This window comes from Nyctereutes procyonoides, unplaced genomic scaffold, assembly GCF_905146905.1.
Source record: "Nyctereutes procyonoides isolate TBG_1078 unplaced genomic scaffold, NYPRO_anot_genome, whole genome shotgun sequence".
Taxonomy (NCBI): domain Eukaryota; kingdom Metazoa; phylum Chordata; class Mammalia; order Carnivora; family Canidae; genus Nyctereutes; species Nyctereutes procyonoides.
In genome coordinates this window covers 1,800,445-1,821,168 of record NW_026575134.1, presented here as the reverse complement: position 1 = coordinate 1,821,168, position 20,724 = coordinate 1,800,445, and the positions used below count along the sequence as shown (strand labels likewise).

At 56.5% G+C, this 20,724-nt stretch overlaps 1 protein-coding gene across 1 annotated transcript in view; it reads left to right on the top strand.

The window, feature by feature from the left end:
• Window positions 1-4,065: 4,065 nt before the first annotated feature.
• DDC (dopa decarboxylase) overlaps window positions 4,066-20,724 on the top strand; it is a 54,698-nt gene continuing 38,039 nt past the window's right edge. The window contains 6 exon segments of the mRNA XM_055301260.1: window positions 4,066-4,237; window positions 4,908-5,136; window positions 6,944-7,057; window positions 8,747-8,866; window positions 15,372-15,506; window positions 16,187-16,330. Coding sequence (XP_055157235.1) covers window positions 4,164-4,237; window positions 4,908-5,136; window positions 6,944-7,057; window positions 8,747-8,866; window positions 15,372-15,506; window positions 16,187-16,330 — 816 coding nt within the window. The 5' untranslated portion in view covers window positions 4,066-4,163.

Genomic DNA, 20,724 nt, shown 5'->3' with positions numbered 1-20,724 from the left:
TACTTTTTATCAAGTTAGAGGAGGAAAACCAGGAAAGGTTGCAGTGTCCGGCATCCCAGGGTTTGGACAAGACCTGGCTGCTGAGCAGCTGGAGGCAGGACCACAGACAGACACAGAGCACCCCTTTGCGGCGGGCCCCCGGCTGCCCCCGGTGCTGACTGACTCCCCAACACCCAAACCGTGGACTTGGTTGGTCCTGTCAGTTCAGCTGTGTCATCTCTGAGGTCCCACGGGCGCTCAGCCCCCGACCCCCACGGCGTATGGGACACCCTCCAGGGCCTGGTGTGGGTTCTGGCCAAACACTGTGGCTGAGGTTGGTCCAGGCTCTGGTGGGACTTTGGAGCCACAGGAGAGGGAAACTCCAGTCCACGGTGAAAATTCGGGTCTATGCTGGGCTAACTGAGCTGTTAGTGAGGCTGGAGGCACAGAGGCTGAGCATGGACGTGAGGGACCCGGAGGGGATGGGTCAGGGTTCCGTGGGGGTCATTGTCTCTCTCTTAAAAAAAAAAAATTAAAAGATTTTTATTTATTTGAAAAAGAGAGAGCATAGGCAGGTTGGAGGAGGCAGAGGGAGAAGCAGTTTCGCCTCTGGGCAGAAGCCTGAGATCATGACCAGAGCCACAGGCGGATGCTTAACCCATTGAGTCCCCAGGTGCCCCAGGACCTTTGTCTCTTGGGGCTTTTTCTAAGGCAGATACTGGCTGTTTTAAAGGTAAAGAGTAGGGTAGGGACGCCTGGGTGGCTCAGCGGTCAAGCGTCTGCCTTCAACTCAGGGCGTGACCCTGGGGTCGTGGGATTAGGTCCCATGTCAGGCTCCCTGCATGGAGCCTGCTTCTCCCTCTGCCTGTGTCTCTGCCTCTCTCCCTGTGTCTCTCATGAATAAATAAATAAAATCCAAAAAGAAAAAAAAAGGAGTAGGGTATACTAGAACATATTCCAGAAAGAAAATGTTTACAGGGCCAGATGTTTGGTTCGTCCACTCATATCATCACTCATTCATCCCCTAGATCGCAAGCATTTGAGGAGTTCAGTGTGACCTCGGGTCAGTGCTTGGTCCTGAGAAAGCAAAAAGCAACAGTTGAAGATGCTGCTTGGAGAAGCTCCCGTTGGCAGGGAACGTCCGCGCAAAGATAAAGCACAAAACCAAATAAGCCGTGGGGCAGGCAAGAGGGACGAGGGAGTGCAGGGGAGTTCAGACCTGCCTGACGGATAAGCCAGCGGGTGGGGGGCGGGGTGGAGAGGTCCGGGCAGGCCAGGGTCCCTGCACCCACGCAGCACGGTGACGGCGCACACAGAATCCCGGGCTGGCCCGCCCGGGGATCAGATGATGTCCGCACAGGCTCCTCTGAGGGCCTGCAGGGGCGTCACTCCCAGGCTGCATCATGGTCGACGTCTTCCAGCCAATGTCTGCCTAGCTCGGGGGCCTGAGCTATCAAATGGCTACAAAATGAGCACGAGATCCCCTTCTAGAAAGGTGCATGTGGGACACGGTAGGCAAATAGATGACAAAAGAACTGGGATGTCATGAGCCAGCCTCCTCTTATAATTTGGGACTATTTCTTCTGGGGGGTGAGACGGTGGGTGTCCATCCGTTTTCCCTGCGGTGCCCTGTGTTGGCCATCTGTGCCGTGTGGCTCACAAGGCAGCAGCCGATTCTCGGGGAACTGAAGCATCCTTCTTCTTCTTCTTCTTCTTTTTTTTTAAGATTTCATTTATTTTTCATGAGAGACACAGGGAGGGAGGCAGAGACACAGGCAGAGGGAAAAGCAGGCTCCACGCAGGGAGCCCGACACAGGACTCGATCCCGGGTCTCCAGGATCATGCCCTGGGCTGCAGGCGGTGCTAAACCGCTGAACCCCCCGGGCTGCCCCTGAAGCATCCTTCTTAATGTTGCCCAGCTCCGCACGCTGGGTTTCCACTTGTGCACGTGCTATCCCCCAGCAGGGCACACGCAGGTGGCCCCAATACCTACTCCACTAGGAATTTTTTTTTTAAATTTCTTTTATTTATTTGAGAGAGAGAGAGAGAGAGAAAGAGAGAGCACAGAGGGGAAGGGCAGAGGAGAGAGACACAGCAGACTCTGTCCAGGACATGAAGCCTGACGCAGGACTCGATCTCATAACCCTGAGATCAGACCTGAGCCCAAGCCAAGAGTCAGGTGCTCACCCTCCTGGGCCACCCGGGCACCCCATCCACAGGACATTTTTAATAGTCATTCACACAGTACAAATCATCGAGGAAAAGATCATGAGATTCGATCACCTAAAAATTGAAATTCTTATAGATCATCAGCAAAATTAGGTCAAACAAAAACATGAAGAAAATGTCTGCAGGATGCATCACAGAGATAAGAGAGAACCTAGTACAGCAGAGCTTTCACAATTAAGTAAAAGCGGTGGACAAGCAATTCAAAAAACAAATCCACGTGGCGAAGAAGCGAGAGAAACGCACTGAACCTCATTAATCCAAAAAAAAAAAAAAAAATCCAGACTCGTCAGTCCCCGGGAGGCTGGTGAAGCTCACAGCTAGATTGCTCAAGCACAGCCCTGGCGACGGCACGGCCGAGCGAGCACTGTCACACGCTCCCGCCGGGAGAGCGCTTCGGGGAGCTAGGATTTTGGGGACACGTGTGGCCCTGTGACTTTAAGATACAGAAAATATCTATTTAATAAGACTTCGTTCCATGGAAATTATGAGGTCAACGCTCTTCCTTTCAGAAAATTGTAACGCAACACAACGTGTGGGGGAATGTGGATTATGCCTCTAGGTGTCTGACGGAAGAGCCAATAGGTGCCGTTTATCGAATGTTCCTTTTGCGCCCCCCGTTCTAAGCTCTTTCCGGGTACTCGCTAATTGACACAGAAAAATCCTTTGCGGTCCTGCCGTTACCGTCACGACTTTTGTTTCCAGGTCAAGTTTGCCACAGGGCCGGTTTACACCGGGCAGCACAACCAGACATCTGGGTCAGAGGCCTTCGGCTCTCAGTCCTGACGTGTTGGCCGTTGGGCTCCAACAGCTCTTCCCCCTGACGCAGTTGGGACTGACCGAAACGTCCACCGATCGAAGCGTATCGTGAATACAGCACGCGTAAGCTGGGAAATATGAACGAGGCTGAGAACGCACAGGCTGGAAGAGTATTAACGCGGGACGCGCACTCGTAACTGCTTAGATAGGTAAACTGACAAAAACACCTGCAAATCCATACAGTTTTGGTTGAATCTGAACCACACCAACTTGAAATACTTTGATTTGGGGTAAAGGGCAAGCTTTACTCTCTGTGCAAAGTTTGAAATAATCCGTCACTCCAAATGAAAAATCCGTTTCGAAGCCTGCAGGTCCAGGGACTTGTAAACCAGAAGCTACACAGATAAAGCTTTGTGGCTTTGCGCTAAGAGCCTCCGGAAAGTCTGACCGTGATATTTTGGACGGGAAGCAGAGCTCTCCTGGGCCTCGAGCTTATAAACACAAACCGGGGACTCCAGGCCATCCCACGTTTTTAGCATCTGCTGATGCTGTGACTTGGAACCGTACCTTAAGTCCCAATCGGTGTCACCCACACGGGTTCCCTAGATGCAAAGTGTATCCTCAAACAATAACACTGAGATGAGGGTTTGATCTAACAATTGGTCTTAAAACAACCTGGAAACGTCCAACGGTGCCCCCGGGGCCGCCCACGGAGCAGGGAGCGCTCTGCGGAAAGCATCCTTGGAGACTGGAGAGAGCGCTGAGGGGTGGAAAGGCATCTCCAGAGTGGCCCGCCTCTGCCAAGACGCCCTCCTGGAACACACCTCAGTCCTGCGTCTGTGAGCCGTCTTCATCCACGCACCTCGGCACGCCAAGCCCGGCTTTAGCGAAGAATCCTGCCAGCCGGCTCATCGGGAAGGCTCCCCCCTTGATATCCAGCCGAGCGCTTCTTCCCTCACCCTAGACCTCGAGCCGCGTTGCTCTGAGCGGCCGTGTTCCATCTGCGCCCTACGGTACCTGTTGGCTATGCAGCCCGACCCGCCGCCGTGGCCTAGGGGGCGGAATCCAGTCTCCCTCCCCTGTTGCAATAGTCTTGAATAAAATCTTCAGGTTGTGTTTAACAAACGTCTGGCAAATCATTTCTCCTTAACACCTCTCACCTGATAAATGTGGTCAAGAAAAAAACGCAGAACCCTGGCATGGTCGACGGGAGCCGATGGAAGACGTGCTGGCGTACTGGCCCCACGTTCATCACCTGTGCCGTGTATGGAAGGTATAGACTCACCCCTGACCTGGCGCATATTCCCACGGGAAGGTCCATCCGGAGTGATGAAGCTGTGAACCGTGGGAGGAATTCAGAAATGCACCCCTTGCTTAGTACGTGGTGGTCCCTGACGAGTACAGGAAGCCCCTAGAATTCTGAGGGGTGGGCTCCCACTGACTCCGGAAGCGACAGGGTGCAGACAGCAGCCGGCAGGAGGTTATGCACCCGAGCTCTGGGCTGAGCGCGGGACGCACACCGTGGGAGGTCGCTTCTGCACCGTGCTGAGCGATCGGCTCTGTCGCCTGCAGTTGTCGTGCGGGCCCAGGAGCCCAGAGGGTTCTGCTCGCCTGCCTCCATCCAGTGGAGAGCCAGGGGCACAGTAGGACCGGGCAGGGTTCACCGTCTGGCTTGGGCAGGGCCGGCGTGAGGTGCGCGCGTCCAGTCCCTTTCTCTGCTGCAGATGGTGAGACAGGAGCAGTGGCCAGGGGTAGGGTAAGCGTGTTGCTTCGTGTCCAAATCCAGTGGGGCTTCCACGGTCCGGACAGGGACGGAGGCGCACCCCAGCTGGGACCCCAGCTGTCACCACCCAGTCGCGGAGCAGTCAGCTCCCTGGCAACTGGCCGCCCCGGGTGAGAGGTCGTCGTGTTGGCTGACAGATTTGTTTTCTCCGGCTGTGCAGGTGCTGCCTCTGGCGAGGCCCAGCCGCCATGGACTCGGCTGAATTCCGAAGGAGGGGCAAGGAGATGGTGGACTTTGTGGCCGACTACCTGGAAGGCATCGAGGGGCGCCAGGTGTACCCGGATGTGGAGCCCGGCTACCTGCGGCCCCTCATCCCCACCACTGCACCCGAGGAGCCAGACACGTTTGAGGACATCATCAGTGACGTGGAGAAGATAATCATGCCGGGGGTGAGCGTGAACCCGAGGCCGCGGACGGGGCAGGGGGCTAGCGTTAGGGTAGGACCTACCGGGCGCTGGGCAGTCACGCGTCTTATGCCACCTGGTCCTCAGAGCCACCTTGCTGGGGAGAGATTTTATCACTCCTATTTTCTAGCTGAGCCCACGGGGGCCCAGAGAGGTTAGGTGATCCACCTGAGGCCGCACAGCGAGGACGCCATGGAGCTGGGACGGCACCCAGGTCAGTCCCCCTGAGCCCCTGGTGCAGGCAAGAGTCCTTCCACGCATTCCTGACATTCTTGTATTTAGCAAGAAGGCAGATCACAAGCCTGGAAGAGATGTTTTATTTATTTTACTTGAGACATTTACTTGGGGGGGTACAAGGCCCTGCTTCTGAGCAGACGCTGCCCTGGAAGGCGGCCGGCTCCTTTACCTGCAGCCAGTGAGTCATGGGGCCACCGACCCGGCTCCTTTACCTGCAGTCAGTGAGTCATGGGGCCACCGACCTGGCCAGGGCTGTTCCTCAAGACCTGGGCGCCTCTTTTGGGGCCGCTGCCCGCTTTCCAGCCTCCCAGGGGTTTCCTTTGACATTTGTGCTTGGAGCTAAGTGCAGGATTCCTGTTCTCGCCTGGAGGTTGTGCAAACACACGGAGCGCTGGCTCCCTCGCTTGCAGCCCCTCCAGGCAGGAGCGGTTAAATGTCAGGCGGAGGGGGTGGCGGGTGGCGTCGTCTGCTGGCGTCTGGGCAAAACACCCCGGGGCTGCAGAGCTCAGACGGCAGACAGCTGTTTGCTTCTCCTGGTCCTGAGGTTGGCAGCGCAAGATCAAGGTCGCGGCCGATTCAGTTCCCGGGAGGACCCTCAGGCGGGCTTGCGGATGGCCGCTCCCCCTCCCTCCTGTTGCCTCTGCTCCTTGCCACATCCGATGCACCCCTACCTGCCCGCAGGGGGGCGGGGGCACTCCTAGTACCACCCACCTCGGTGTGAGTCAGGGCGTCAGCCCGGGACCTGGGAGCACAGGCACACCCGGCCTCACCCGGAACGTGGGACGCGACAGGATTGGGAGTTCTCCTCCTGAGTGCGAAGGGGGCGGTCGGGGCGTGCAGGGTCTGGGCCCCGGGGTGGGACTCCGGCCCTGCCCAGCCCCCCGTGACTGCGGGGACGGTACGGGAGCTCCCAGGGCTCCGTGGGCAGGTGTGCGGAGTGAGAGCAAAGGCACGCGGACCCCCAGCGGAGAATCAGTCCCGTCCTGGCCTCCAGGGCCCCTGCCTCCGCAACTACAGCACCTCCGTGACCTGGGGGCGGAGGGCGTCTCAGAGGCTTTGTTCTGTTCCCTCAGAGCAGACCGGTCAGCAGGAGGAACACATCAGAGACGCAGAGCAGCGCCCACCCCTCCCCCCCCCCCGCCCCACCCGTCGTCTTCTCCCCTCCCCTGTCTCCTTCCCTGACCCTGGGACGTCCCCAGCCAGCCCTGCATTCTGGCTCCAGAGGCCTGTCCATGCACATCTGCCCCCCCTCACTCCCCCCGGGGCCCCTGCAAGGCTGGGGACAGAGGAGACAGGGATGCGGGCCAGGATGGAGCCATGGTGGCTGGGGGAGCGTCTTGCACAGGAGATTGAGTCGGGGGCGGTAAGACCAGCTGAGAAGTCTGAAATCAGGCCGGTTCTTTTTTTTTTTTCTCCTAATATGGGTTTTAGTTTTTTTAGAGCAGGTTTGGGGAAACCTGGCTCCTAACCTCTCTTGCTTTTAGAGAGGTCACAGGCTTGGCCGCGATCGGGGCCCGGCTCCCTCACACCCCGGGCACGGCTCCTCTGCACACAGGTGACCCACTGGCACAGCCCCTTCTTCTTCGCCTACTTCCCCTCGGCCAACTCCTACCCGGCGCTGCTCGCAGACATCCTGTGTGGGGCCATCGGCTGCATCGGCTTCTCCTGGGTGAGCTCGTGGGGGCCCCGGGACGGTGGGAGGTGCTGCCATGGGGCCCGGGCACCTGTGCCCCCAGGGCCTGAGCCCGCGGCAGTGGCACCTGCCGGAGGGGAGAAGCGTTCAGCCCTGGAGACGGCGCCCATGAGGGAACGTGGGATACGGGGACACAGCCAGACAGAGGCTCCTCTCGGGGCCAACAAGCAAGGCCGGTCCTGCACAGTCACGGGGTTTTGGAGGTAGCGGGAATTCACAGCCGCGGCCCCGCAGTTTCCGCAGCCCGGCCCGTCTTCCCGAGAGCAGAGCGTGCACAGCCAGAGCCGGGTGCAGAGGGCGTCAGGGGTCCCAGGGCCGCAGACTGCCATGTGGCATGTCCCTGGGTCTGCGACCTCGTGGGCGCTGCCTCCCACAGAACAATCACCCGAGGCATGTGCGTTGGGAGTGTTGGGTGCCCAGCACCGGGACCCAGCATCGCCAGGCTCCCCGCTCCACCCAGGAAGGCTTGGGCGAGGGGTCCTCCCTGCGGCCCTCCCCGTGTCTGCGGAGCACACTCCCTCCTGAAGGACACCCCCTCCCCCCATTCTCTACCAGGGCAGATGTCATTGGACCTGCCAGTCAGGAGCCGTCATGTCCCTTTTGGGTGACGTCTTGGCATCTGCCCTATGGTGTCTGTCCTTCCTGAGGACACTCTGATGTCTCTGGAGCCCTGGAGGGCTGCCCCACTGTTTCCCGACCATACAGGCCATGGCACGGGCTCCCACACCGGGAGCTGGTCCGAGCTGGGATGGGCCGGGACCCTCCCACGGGGCTGCCTGGCGGAGAGAACGGGCTGCTTGTTCTTAGCAGCCATGCGTCACGAGCTGGCGTGTATCCCTGGGTGGGGACCAAGACCGTCCTGCCGTCTGCCCTGGGCAATGACGGGAGAGTTCGAGATGGTACAGCAGCACCTCGAGCTCATGAGGGCGAGGGCAGCCACCTGCCCCGGGGGCTCCCAAGGGATTGAGGCCACCTGGAACCCACTTTCCAGACTGTGTCCAGTCCCACTGACTCACTCGTGACTCTGGAGGAGGGCCCTGGATCCCGCTGTAAGCACACAGACGGCTGTGGGGGCGGCCGGTGGTGTGGTGGAGTGCGACACCTTGCCGGAGAGTCAATACGGGCTGAGCAGCATCTGGGACGGAGAGATGCTGATCTGGGCTTCCGTGGAGGAGTAAACCCTCCTGATGCTCCCGAAATCCCACAAGACCTGGCCCTTGTTCCGACACCTGCCTCTGGAGATGGGTGGCAGACAAGGGTGGGGGAGGGGGACGAGGGCGACGTCCCCAGGATGGGGGATGGTGAGGTTGCCGTCCTTTCTGGGGCACATCTGGGGCCTGGGGACTGTGGTTCCCTCGGTTCTCGGAGGGCGGGAGGGAAGGGGGGATGGGAGGTGTGCTGAGCCCTGCAGCACCCAAGCCGAGCGGCCCCCCGTCAGAGCTGCCAGAGCGAGGGGTCCTGCTGCTGCTTCTCCCCAGAACCCCCAGACGGGAGAGCACGCCACCCCGTTAATCCCACCCAGGGACGGGCCTCTTGAAAATGTTCAAGCCTCTTGGGCAACCGCCCCTAAGGCTCCAAGCCACCAAAGGGAGGAGCTGCTCCTCGCACAGCCATCGGTCGGTCCCAGGCCGGCGGCGGCTGATTCCTCTCTTCTCGCCCCGCCAGGCTGCAAGTCCGGCGTGCACGGAGCTGGAGACGGTGATGATGGACTGGCTGGGGAAGATGCTGAAGCTGCCGGAGGCCTTTCTGGCCGGGCAAGTGGGAGAAGGGGGCGGGGTGATCCAGGTAAGGTGACAGGAGGGGGGACTGTCCGGCTTTCTGGGGTGCAGGGGCTCCACATGAGGGCCTACAGGTGGGAGAAAGGAGGCCTTTGAACCTCCTGCGTGTCCTTCTGGAGAACAAGCGACGCTGAGCAGTTAGGAGCCTCTGGATCTGGACGTGGGTCCTGGCGCTGGCTGTCCTCTGTCCCCAGGCTCGGTAGAGCCAAGAGGCCGTCAGGTGGACACCTGCGTGCTGAGCCGGGGGCAGCCACCGTGCGAGCACTTTGCGGGCATCAACCCGTTTAGTTCTACAAAAGACTAGGAGTTGGGGGCCGTTCCACACCGTTGCACAGGCGAGGGGACCGAGGCGACGAGCCTGCTTGCCCCAGCTGGTACGTTCTAGGGCTGGGCTCTGAGCCCGCATCTGTCTGTCTGCAGAGCGGTGACCGCCACCGCTGAGCACCCTGTCCGCGCGGCCAGCGCGGCTGTGACCACGCCGCGTCGCCCCAAGGCTTCTAGAACACGCTAGGTCGCTGAGAACCACGATCTCCTGGAGTTGCTGCCTCTCCCATGCAACACGTCACGGGTCCTCCTCACGGCTGAGTGTGTGCTGGATGGTGACGTGCAGGGGGCGAGGCCGCGTGAGGGTTCAGGCGTGTCTTTCCCACTGGGCGCCTCGGGACAAATGCCACCGAGAATACCAGGGCGTTGTGCTCTTTTCCTTTCCCGGCACGGTTGGACCCTGGGCTCTGCTGAACCCGTCACCCTCCTTGACATCATATTTCTGGTGTCAAGTATATAATCATGAAATTGGGAAGCGCCATTGGCTGGAGGGTCCGAGAGGCAGGGAGGGCGGCCGGTCAAGACGCTGAGGTCCTAGCGCTCCTGGGTCGCGGTCGGTGGCCACGGACGCCCACAGTGGCCACGCCCCCCACTCTGTGCCCTGCGCCCTCTGAGCCCCCGTGGGGCAGTTTCCCGTGGCCGCTGTCCCAGATTCTGGTGGCTTCAAGCAGCACAGAGCGATCCTCTCCAAATGCCTTAGCTCAGGCATCTGACACCTGCGAGGCTCCAGGCGGGACCGTTGCTGTTTCTAGTTTCTGGAAGCTTCCCACCGTCCGGGGCCACAGCCCCTCCTCCGTCACCAAAGCCACAGCGTCCCTTCCCTCTGAGCCATCTCGCACGGCTGTGTCTCCCCCCGACCACAGACGAGGAACGTTCTCCGCTTCCAGGGCCCCGTGCGTGGGTCAGATGGGCCCGCTCACGTGGTCCAGGATGCTGCATCTCAGCTCTTCATCACACCGACAGGATGCCCTCTCCGTGGAAGCCCTCACATGTGGGGGGGACCTGCATGTCTTTGGGGGGGGCCTTACTCCGCCGCCTGCACACAGGTTGTGTTGGAGGTCGGGAGGCAGGGCTACCTCACAGGAGAGGCCCTCGTTCCCGTGCCAGGCTCGGGTCACTCTCGGCGGGGACTCTGTGCCAGGACTGAGGGCCGACGTCTTTGTGGACAAGACGCCACTGTGGCCTGGCTCAGAGCCCTTCCCGCTGAGCTCTCCTGCCTCCCTGCCTTGGATTCTGGAACCTTCCATCCCGCAGCAGCGACTAAGAGCGGGGAGGGAGGGGGGTGCCCATGACACACAGGCTGAGCCTCCACCGCAGGCCGTGAGCCCACTTTCAACGTGAGCGTAGTAGGACAAGGATTTCCTCACTGTGCACTCAAGGTCCACTCCCTGGACCCCCTTCCGCTCCCTGGACCCCCTTCCTCTCGTCAGGGATTGCGCGTCCTGACCCTGCCGACCCTCAGGCCGAAGGCCACACTCGGGGTGGGGGTGGCGTGTACCCTCTGGCCTTGGGGAGGGAGGCTGCCGCCCGGCGCCCAACCCAGGCCCCTCACCGCAGCTCGGCTTGGAGGATGCTTGCAGCTTCCGTCCTGCTTCTGCGGGGCCCCCCCACAGTCCGGCCTCTGAGGAAGAGGCCAGAAGGGAAGCGGGGTTTCGGGAGGGGACGGGACCTCGGCTTCGAATCCTGCGTGACCCGCTTCCAGGCCTGGGGTGAGCTTGCGCTCACTGCCGGCGGCCAACGTCACTTTTCCTTCCTGATGCCACACATTTTGCCCAGATCCACTTGTCTGGTTTGTTCCCTCAATGTGAGCCCACCCCGCACCCCCACCCCACCCGCCACTTGCTAAGCCGTGTCCATCCGGTCCCTGCTCCTTCTTCCCCCTGGGGACATCTTGCTTCTGCGGCACCTGTCGCTGCAGCCCAGCCTTGCAAAAACCCCTCGTGGGTTTTCTGGGACCTTCCATTTCCCGCGAGTCGGGCACCTCTCTTGTCATTTCCAGTTTTCTTTTGTTAATTTACTTTTTTGGTCATTCTCTCCTCTGTATTTGGAGGGAAAGGCTCATCATTTTCTCTGCATCACTGTTTGAATTTTCCGCACTGCCCATTTATTGCCTTCGAGATCCACTTTGGTTCTGCTCTTCCTCTTTACAAAAATGTTTTTTACAGTCAAGTTTTTTTTTGTTTGTTTGTTTTGTTTTGTTTTTACAAAAAAAAAAAAACAGATCTTGACTGTAAGCATGGAATCTCTATAGGACTGTTGGGAGCATTCCCCTGGTGTTGCTTCAGTACCCGTGTGTGTGTCTGCACAAGATCCGGAGAATACGGTATTTTCCATACGGTATTTTACTTACTCTTTTGTTGTGAGCATTTCCATTCTTTGAGATTATTGCACGGTTTTCCATGACGTGTCACAATCTACGTAAATAATTCACGGCATATGTCGTATCAGATCTTTCCCTTTATGAATAACATCTCCGGGGACCGATACCCTTTAGGACAAGCGCAAGCAGCGTCTAAGCAAATCATCAGCCTCCTGCTGGGGCTCTCCGGGTTGGGTCCACGTCCACCGTTCACACTCCACAAAGAGTAAAGAAAGTAAAAATTAAAAAAAAAAATAAAAGAGTGTTTCCGGATCATTGGGTCCTACACCTAAAAATAGTCAGGTTAAAAAAATAAAAATAAAATAAAATAAAATAAATAAATAAATAAATAAATAAAATAAATAAATAAATAAAAATAAAAATAGTCAAGTCCTTTCAGCCTTCTGCGATGGTTCTTCTAATTTGATGCTTCTCAAAAATCTTATAAATACTCCGTAATCTCGGGCGTGACTTTCATACCAACAGTGACTTTTTAGTGACTGCCCACCGCGGGCCAGGCTCGTTCCTGTGCTTTCTGCGATCCTTTTTCCAACCTGCAAATAGTTAGGAGGGTTGATGGCATTACCGACGACTTCTCTCATCGCCGAGGAACCTGAGGCCAAGAAAGGGAGCGGATCCTGCCCAAAAGCCCGGATAACTGAAGGCAAGACAAGAACAATTCCATCAGCTCATCCCCGACTCTTCGTTTGGGTTAGTGTCCAGAGGTGCACGTGGGTTCAGACTTGCAATTATATAGATATATATTTTTTTAAAGAGTTTACTTATTTATTCATGAAAGATGCAGAGAGAGGCGGAGACACAGGCAGAGGGAGAAGCAGGCTCCATGCAGGGAGCCCGACGTGGGACTCAGTCCCGGGACCCCGGGTCACGCCCTGGGCTGAAGGCAGACGCCCACCGCTGAGCCCCCCAGGGGTCCCTGCAATCATCTTTAAGGACAGTCCCATCTCTCCGAGATGCCAGCAGCCCCGGCATCGGCTGGGCGCCCCCCCGGCCCCTCCCGGCCCCTGGAGCCCAACCCTCCTTCACGCCGGATGCGCTCAGTTTTGCTGGACGCTGCAGCCTGTTTGCAGAGGAAGCCCAGCCGCCCTCCGCAGCTGACAGCGCTGGCGGCCTGCGATCGCTGAGGCCCCAGAGCCGCGCGGCCTGGTGACAGCCGGGGGCCGGGGCTGTGGGGCGATCCTGCACCCTCAGGGCCGTGGTCACAGCTACCAGACGCCAGCACAGTGACGGGCAGCAGTGGGATGGCCAGTCATCCTCTGAGCCCGACAAACCAGGCGGCGACATGGTCTCTTAACTGGGTTTGTGGAGGAAAAGCCAACGGCTCACCGCCCGTGGGTGACACTTGAAACCCGGAGGGGGAAGGGCCTGTCTGGTCCCCGCCGGTCAGCTGTCGCCAGCGTTCCTTCTGCTTCCTGGCCGCCTTGCCGCGTGCTGCCGGGAAGCCAAGGGGGTGTCAGACTGCGGTCCCCGCCCCAGGACCGACCCCTGCTCCGCCGCCCCGCCGCCGGCTCCCCCTCCCACAAAGGGCCAGGAGGCTGCTTGAATGCCCGCCCCAGGGCTGGAGCCCGACGGCTGCCCCGGGGACTCCACGGATGATTTCTGTCTTTCGTGGGGCGTGCCTTGTGTCCGGTCGCTCCCGGCTGCCTGGAGGAGGGGTTCCGTGCAGCACGGGGCGCAGCGGAGAGGCGACCCAGTAGGGAATGGGCCCAGGGGCTGGAGGCCTGTCGTCAGCGGGGATTCAGGGCAGAGCAGAGCTTTGGGGCTAAGGTGGGCTTCGGGGTCCCAGGCAGAGGACACAGAATAAGGCAGGTGCTGCAGCACCCAGAAGCTCTGCTTTTCAGGAAGCTTCTCTTTGGATGTGAAGGACTGAGCCAGGGGGTCCAGGAGGCACAGGCTGGGGCACAGGAGCTGAGGCCCTGTGGGGTCCCCTGGGATCACCCGTCGCCAGCCGCACCCAGGACCTTCGTTCTAACACGTCTACACTCCAATAAAAAATAAATTTATTATAAAAAAAAAACACGTCTACACTGATTGCTGACGAAGAGATGGCCTGAGGCAATGAGGAAGCCACCTCACGGGCCCAGTTAAGAAGGTGGCATCGTGCGTACTTGAGTCCGTGCGCCTGAACCCCGAGGCTTTCTGTTCACTCTCCACCACTCCCCGAAGGGGCCCTGTTAACGCGAAAGAACGAGTGAAAGCAGCGCGATGGCCAAATAGGAGAGGAAATCCGGATCGCTGGAGGGCGAGGAAGATAAAAATGTTAACGGGCGGGTGGGGGGGGGGTTGGCCTAGCGATGTTATTGTATGTTTTTCTGCAAAACCCTAAAATCTTAGAAATCTCGCATAGTCCATGAAAATCCACCTTCTTTTATTTTTTTCCTTTCCACTGTTCATACCGTGCAGCCCACGGGCTTCTTCTAGGAGTTACTTGAGATGTGGCGATCCTGAGCGGTGGGAAGGGGGGCATCGCTGTAAATGTGGGGGTCCCCCTCCCCCTGCCCCCTGCCAGCTGCTCGCTGGGACCAAGTTAGTTCCTCTCTGGCTGGGCACCCCCTTCCCACCTGATGAGGACGACAACTTCGAGATGCAGTTATTTTGCAAATTGAGCAGGACGGCCAGGTGGCTGGGTGACGAGCCGAGTCCACGTCACCGTTTACCCACTCCCAGCCACAGAGGAGCCAGGATTGCAGCACTCTTCAGTGCTTGCCAGAATGAGGGCTTTTTAAATTTTTATTTTTTACTGAAGTTCCATTTGCCAACACAGAGTATAACACCCCGTGCTCATCCCGTCGAGCGCCCTCCTTGGTGCCCGTCACCCAGTTACTCCGTCCCCACCACCCACCTCCCCTTCCGCAGCCCTTTGTTTGTTCGGAGTCTCTCGTGGTTTGGGTCCCTCTCTAGTTTTCCCCACTCAGGTCCCCTCCTGTCCCTTGTTGCCAGAATGAGTTGACGCTGGTTGTGCGAGTCCGCTGCGCTTCTCCCAAGAGCAGGGGCTTAAACAATAGGCTTCATCGTGTCCCGGTTCTGGAGGCTGGAAGTCCCAATCAAGGTGTCAGCAGAGCCGATTCCTTCTGATGCCTCTGTCCATGGCTTGCAGAGGGCTGTCCCCTCCGCGGGTCCTCGGCGGCCTCGTCTCTGTGTCGGGGAAGCCTGGTGCCTAACTTCCCCTTCTTGCAGGGACACCTGCCAGAGCTCCTTTCACCTTAGTGATGTCTTTGGAAACCTTATCTCCCAATACGGTCACGTTCTGAGGGCCTGGGGGTGCGGCCTCCAAGGCCAGATTTGGAAGGACGCGGTGTAGCCGATCACGTTAGCAACCGAAGGGAAATCCTCCAAGGGAATTTTGGAATCTCAGGGAAAATACACGGCAGTTTGTAAACAAACGCAGATGTCCGTGTCCACGCGGCGATGAACACAGAGCTGGGGGGAGATGCTGGTAGCCTGGGCCGGGGTCTGCTCCCCGAGGGGTGCGGGGGGACCTAGGAGTAGGACTTCCCAGCCACACTGGGAGGACCACGGGGAGAGGCGTGCGGAGCGCATCCTCTCGCAATACCTGCTTCAAGCCAGGCGCCCAGAAGTGCTGGCTAAGGGGCCACAGAAAATAGAGCCATGTGAACGAATCCGAAGAACCAGTGGGCATTTTCCAGCAGTCACGGGGGCTCGGGCTTCTCCCGTACGGAGGAGGACAAGCTTTGCAGCTTCAGATTCAACTTTTAAGAAAAATAGAGACACTGAGTCTCCCCAACGGTTTAGGTGTTGACTCCTTTGCTGCTCTTTGAGGCTCATTGCAACCTTTTCTTTGACCCAGGGAAGCGCCAGTGAGGCCACTCTGGTGGCCCTGCTGGCCGCTCGGACCAAAGTGACCCGCCGCCTGCAGGCCGCGTCCCCAGGACTGACGCAGGGCGCCATCATGGAGAAGCTGGTGGCCTACTCCTCTGATCAAGTGAGTGGTTGGCTGAGCCTGTTGGCCTCCAGGATCTGAATCCTTGTTTTGGGTCGAGTCAAATTGAAATGAGACCGTGCAGCATTTCAGACCTCGCCCCAGCTGTGCTTCGCAGTGGGCGCTGGTTCTTCTGTCCCTGTGCACAGAGGTCGCGGAGGTCCACAGGGGTCACCTGCCAGGGTCACCAGGGGGGAGGCTCCAGAGCTGGGAGTCCTGACCTCCTGACCTCCACGGGGTGGGCGGCCACAGGGAGATCCCGACCCCGGGATGGACTCAAGTAGCAGACAGTGATGGTGGGAGCCACAGGGCAGAGGGGGCGCCTTCAGTAAGAGCCGGCTTTGCCGGGAGTCCCCGAGACACAACACAGCCACCACACAGTAATGGTGCCACACCGCGGGCTGCTTTTCTCCAGACACTAAGCACCGAGCTGGCCCCCAAGCAGCCCAGGGCCCCATGGTGACAGGCGCCGCCAGAGAGAAACCCAGGTGTGCTCACTCTGCTTCAGGGTGTGTTTTGCAACATCTCACTCTTGTCCACCTACCTGGAAAGCAAGAGTGCACAGGATCTGACACACCAGGAGTGAGGGGCAGGGGCAGGGGGCTGACCCACACACGGGGGGGCTCTCTGCAGAGCCAGGGGCTCACGGCCACGAGAATCCAACTCCGCTGCCTTCCTTCCAGGCACACTCCTCGGTGGAAAGAGCTGGATTAATTGGAGGAGTGAAATTAAAAGCGATCCCTTCGGATGGCAAGTTTGCCATGCGCGCGTCGGCCCTGCAGGAGGCCCTGGAGAGAGACAAGGCGGAGGGCCTGATTCCTTTCTTCGTAAGTCAACCTGCGGACGTGCTGGGTATGGTCCCCTGGGCACCTCTGCACCCTGCCTGGGCCGGTCACAGGTGGGCGGCACATGCGTGCTCAGCTGGCCGCTCCCCGGGGGAGGCTGGGGCCACACTCCATTGGTCCCTTGGGCCGTCTAACCTCAGTAAGAGGTAAGCGGAGCAGCCAGCCCGGAGGATCCTGGTGAGCTCCTGTTAGAAGCGACACCCTGTGATGGTCCCTTGAAGCGCTCTGGGCCACGGTAAGTGCTCCGTCAGAGGAGCATATGATGGCCCAGGGGACAGGTCGGGAATAACCCGCAGGAGGCCTTGCTGCCCAGATCAGCGTTCTCAGCACACGCCCGGACCCATCGTTTGCAAGGGCGGGGTGGCAAGCCGACAGCGACTGACTACAGGTCATACCCAAGTGGCCGAATGGCATCAGGCTCGAGCCCATCTTGTAGACAGATGGGCTTTCCCCAGCGGGAAAGGAATAGTCGGTGTCACGACGAGAGCCTGGGAGCTGTTGCACCTGATGGGGCCGTGCAGCGCCTGTGGCTGAGGCATCACGTGTCATGTCGCGTGTCATGGCGATTGCTCTGCGACCTTGGCCCTAGGTTCCTGGTGCTCGAAGGGGCTGCACATCAGACGCACCTGGGGAGCAGAGACAAGGTACTGGGGTACTGCCTGCCCCAGTGTTACCAGGGGAGGGAGCCAGGCATTCGAGGCTTCTCGCAGCAGGGACACCGGGCGGCTCAGCCCGTTAAGTGCCAACTCTTGATTTGGGCTCAGGTCATGATCTTAGGGTCATAAGGTGGAGCCTGGCGTTGGGCTCCACTCTCAGTGGGAGCCTGCTTGAGATTCTGTCTCTCCCTCTGCCCCTCCTTTCTAAGACCAATCAATCTTAATAAATAAATAAATAAATAGATAAATAAATAAATAAATAAATAAATAAATAAGGGAAGATTTTCACGGCCAGTTCAAGATCCTCACGTGCCTCATGACTGCCCCTCAGTACCGTAGCATTTCCTAGTTGTCAGAGCAATCTCGGTTTGCTGGGCTCTTACGGGCCATGTGTTAATAATGCCCACTATTTTTTTAATTTAAGAATTAGTCTTCGAGACAAACTTTCTTCCCCCAAAGAAATCGGTTCCGTCAATTCAAATGAACTACCCCTCGTTGACGATCTATCCTGTGAGTGGGGAAGGCAGGGAGGGTAGGATTTGGTACAAGACTTGGTCGTGACCTATGGAGTTCCGGGGTGGGGGGGGGGGGTCCGGAGCATCCACACACGATCACTGTAGAAGGATGGAGAAGATTCAGATGTAAGTCGTGGGAGGAGCTGATGGGCAGATGATGTGGCAACGTGGCTTTTTCCCTCTGGCTCCTCGTCGTATTTGCTTTTTGTCTTTGTGTCTTTGCATCTGTTGTGAGGATGCAAGCCGGTTGTTTCATTGTGCTTATTCTCCTTGGGGATCACAGAACTTCCATAATCTATAATTTGTCATCTCTTTGGGGAAATCTTCAGTTTGGGGAAATTCTTGGTTTTTTGTTTTGGGTTTTTTTTTTTTTTTTTCCTTTTCCAGAGTGGCTGCACCAGTTACCGTTCCTACAAGGGATGCATGAGGCACTCAGGCTCTTTGCATCTTCCCCAGCATTTGGTATTTGTAAATTTTAGGTGTTTTGGTAGGAGAGTAGGGATACCTTCATTCACATTTCCCCCATGACTAATGATGTCGAACATCTTTCCATGTGTTTGTTTGCCAGCCATATATCCTTGTCAGTGAAATGCGTCTTCGTGTCCTTCACACATTTTTGATTGCATGGGCAGAGTCAGTTTTTTAAAAAAAAACAACTAGTCAACGGTATGTAGGGCAATTGTAGGTGTAAAGAAAAATGAGCAGAAAGTACAATGGGTTCCCAGATACCCCGCCACCCCTTACCCCATAGTTTCTCCTGTGATTGCCATCTTGCAGTACTGTGGTACATTTGTTCTAATTAACCCACTAGTATGATACGTTATTATTCCTAAACTCCGTAGGTTATATGAGGGTTCACTCTGCGCTGTTGTTTCTACGGGTTTTGACTAGTGTCTAATGGCATGTATACACCATTTCAATGTCATACTGAATAGTTTCCCTGATGTAAAAACCCTTGTATACCAGCTGTTTCCCCCCACCCACCCAACCCCTGGCAATGACTGATCTTTTCACCGTCTCCATGGTTTTACTTTGTCCCAAAAGTCATAGAGTTATAGTCGTACAGCATGTAGCCTTTTGGGATTGGCTTCTTTCACTTAGCATCATGCATTTAAGATTCTTCCCTGTCTTCCAGGGTCTTTATAGCTCTCTCTCTCTCTCTCTCTCTCTCTCTCTCTCTCTCTCTCTTTTTCTTAAAGGGTTATTTATTTGAGAGCTAAAGAGAGTGAGGGAAGAGGCAGAGGGAGAGGGAATGTCCAAGCAGACTCCTGCTGAGCTCAGTGCTTGACACGGGGCTTGATCCCACGACCCATGGAATCATGACCTGAACCAATACCAAGAGTCAGATGCTCAATTGATGAAGCCACTCAGGTGTCCCTGTATCTCTTAAAAGAAAAAAACCACTGAATAGTATTCCATTCTCTGGATGTACCTGTCAAAGGACATTAAGATTCTGCACCAGCTTATGGCACATGGTCTTCCAGTCCCACCAAGCAATGAAGTCCACTCTGATACTATTTACCTGGCAACAGCATTAGATCCCACAGGCCAAGGGTTCGGTCCTACCAGACTGCCCCACCCCACTTCACTTGCCATTTGTAACTCCAAGTTGTCACCCGATCCACTGCTATAGATCAGAAATCCCAATGAGCCCCATTGTCGGGTTTGATTACTTTGTTAGAGACGCTCACAGGACTCAGATCCACATTCTACTTGCCAGGTCACTGGTTTGTTCTAAAAGGTTCTAACTCAGGAACAACCAGATGGAAGGGATGCTTGGGGCCAGGTCTGGGGAAGGGGCACTGGGCTTCCATGTCCTCTCCTGTGCCACTCTCCCCAGATCTCCATTTGTTCACCAGCCCTGAAGCTCTGCAAACCCCCTTGGGGGTTTTTATGGAGACTTCATTATACAGGCACGGTTGATCGCATCATTGCTCACGGGTGATTGAACTCAATCTTCGGCCCAATCCCCTGCCTGGAGGTCAGGGGTAGAGCTTACTGTACCAATACTCTAGTAACAAGTTCCATTCCCTTGGCAGCTAGTCAGCATCCATAGGTGACCTCCCAGCTTTTCAAAAGTCACCTCGTTAACACGACAGACGGCACCTCTATGGCCGTCAGTGCTTAGGAAATGCCAAGGGTCTTCGGAGCTCTGTGCCAGAAATGGTGACAAAGACCAAATATAGATTTCTTCGTAGAAATCACACTGTCACAGACATCTTGGTTGTTTCTAAGCTTTGGCAATTATTTAAAAAGTGCTGTGAACACTCATGGACAGGTTTTTGTGTGATGTAACTTTTCAACTTGTTTCGGTAAATGAACTGGAACATGTGCAGATCACGGGGTAAGAGAGGGCTTAGTTCTATGAGAAACTGCCAGGCTCTCTTTCAAAGCAGCGGTACCGTTTTTGCATTTCTAGCAGCTATGAATCAGAGTTCCTACCTTCCCACAGCTGCCCCAGCATTTGGCGTTGCAGGGTTTTCGATTTCAGCCCTTCCGGTGCATGTGTGGCGGCATCTAAATGTTGTTTTCATTTAGGATCCCCTAATGATGCGTGCTGTGAAGGTCTCGTCATAGGCTTATTTGACATCTGAATATCTTCTTTGGTGAGGTTCAGGTCTTCTGCCCGTGTTTTCGTTGGATTGTGTATTCCATTATTGTTGGATTTGAGAACTTTTTATGCTTTAGATACTAGTCCTTTATTTTTTTTATTTTTTTGAAGATTTATTTATTTATTTATGATAGACATAGAGAGAGAGAGAGAGAGAGGCAGAGACACAGGAGGAGGGAGAAGCAGGCTCCATGCCGGGAGCCTGACGTCGGATTCGATCCCGGGACTCCAGGATCGCGCCCTGGGCCAAAGGCAGGTGCTAAACCACTGAGCCACCCAGGGATCCCCAATACTAGTCCTTTATCAAGAGTTGTATTTTGCAAATATATTCTCCAGTGGGTAACTTTTCATTCCCCAAAATGTCTCTCACAAAGCATAAGATTTTAATTGTACTCAAGTCCATTTTACCAATTTTTTTCTTTCATGGATCATGCCTTTGGTATTGTAGCTACAAACTCATCCCCACACCCAAGAGGGTATAGATTTTCTTGTGTGTTATCTTTTAGGAGTTTTATAGTTTTGCATTTTGCATTTCGGTCTGTGAGCCACTTTGAGCTAATTGTTATGAATGGTGTAAGGTCTGTGTCCAGATTC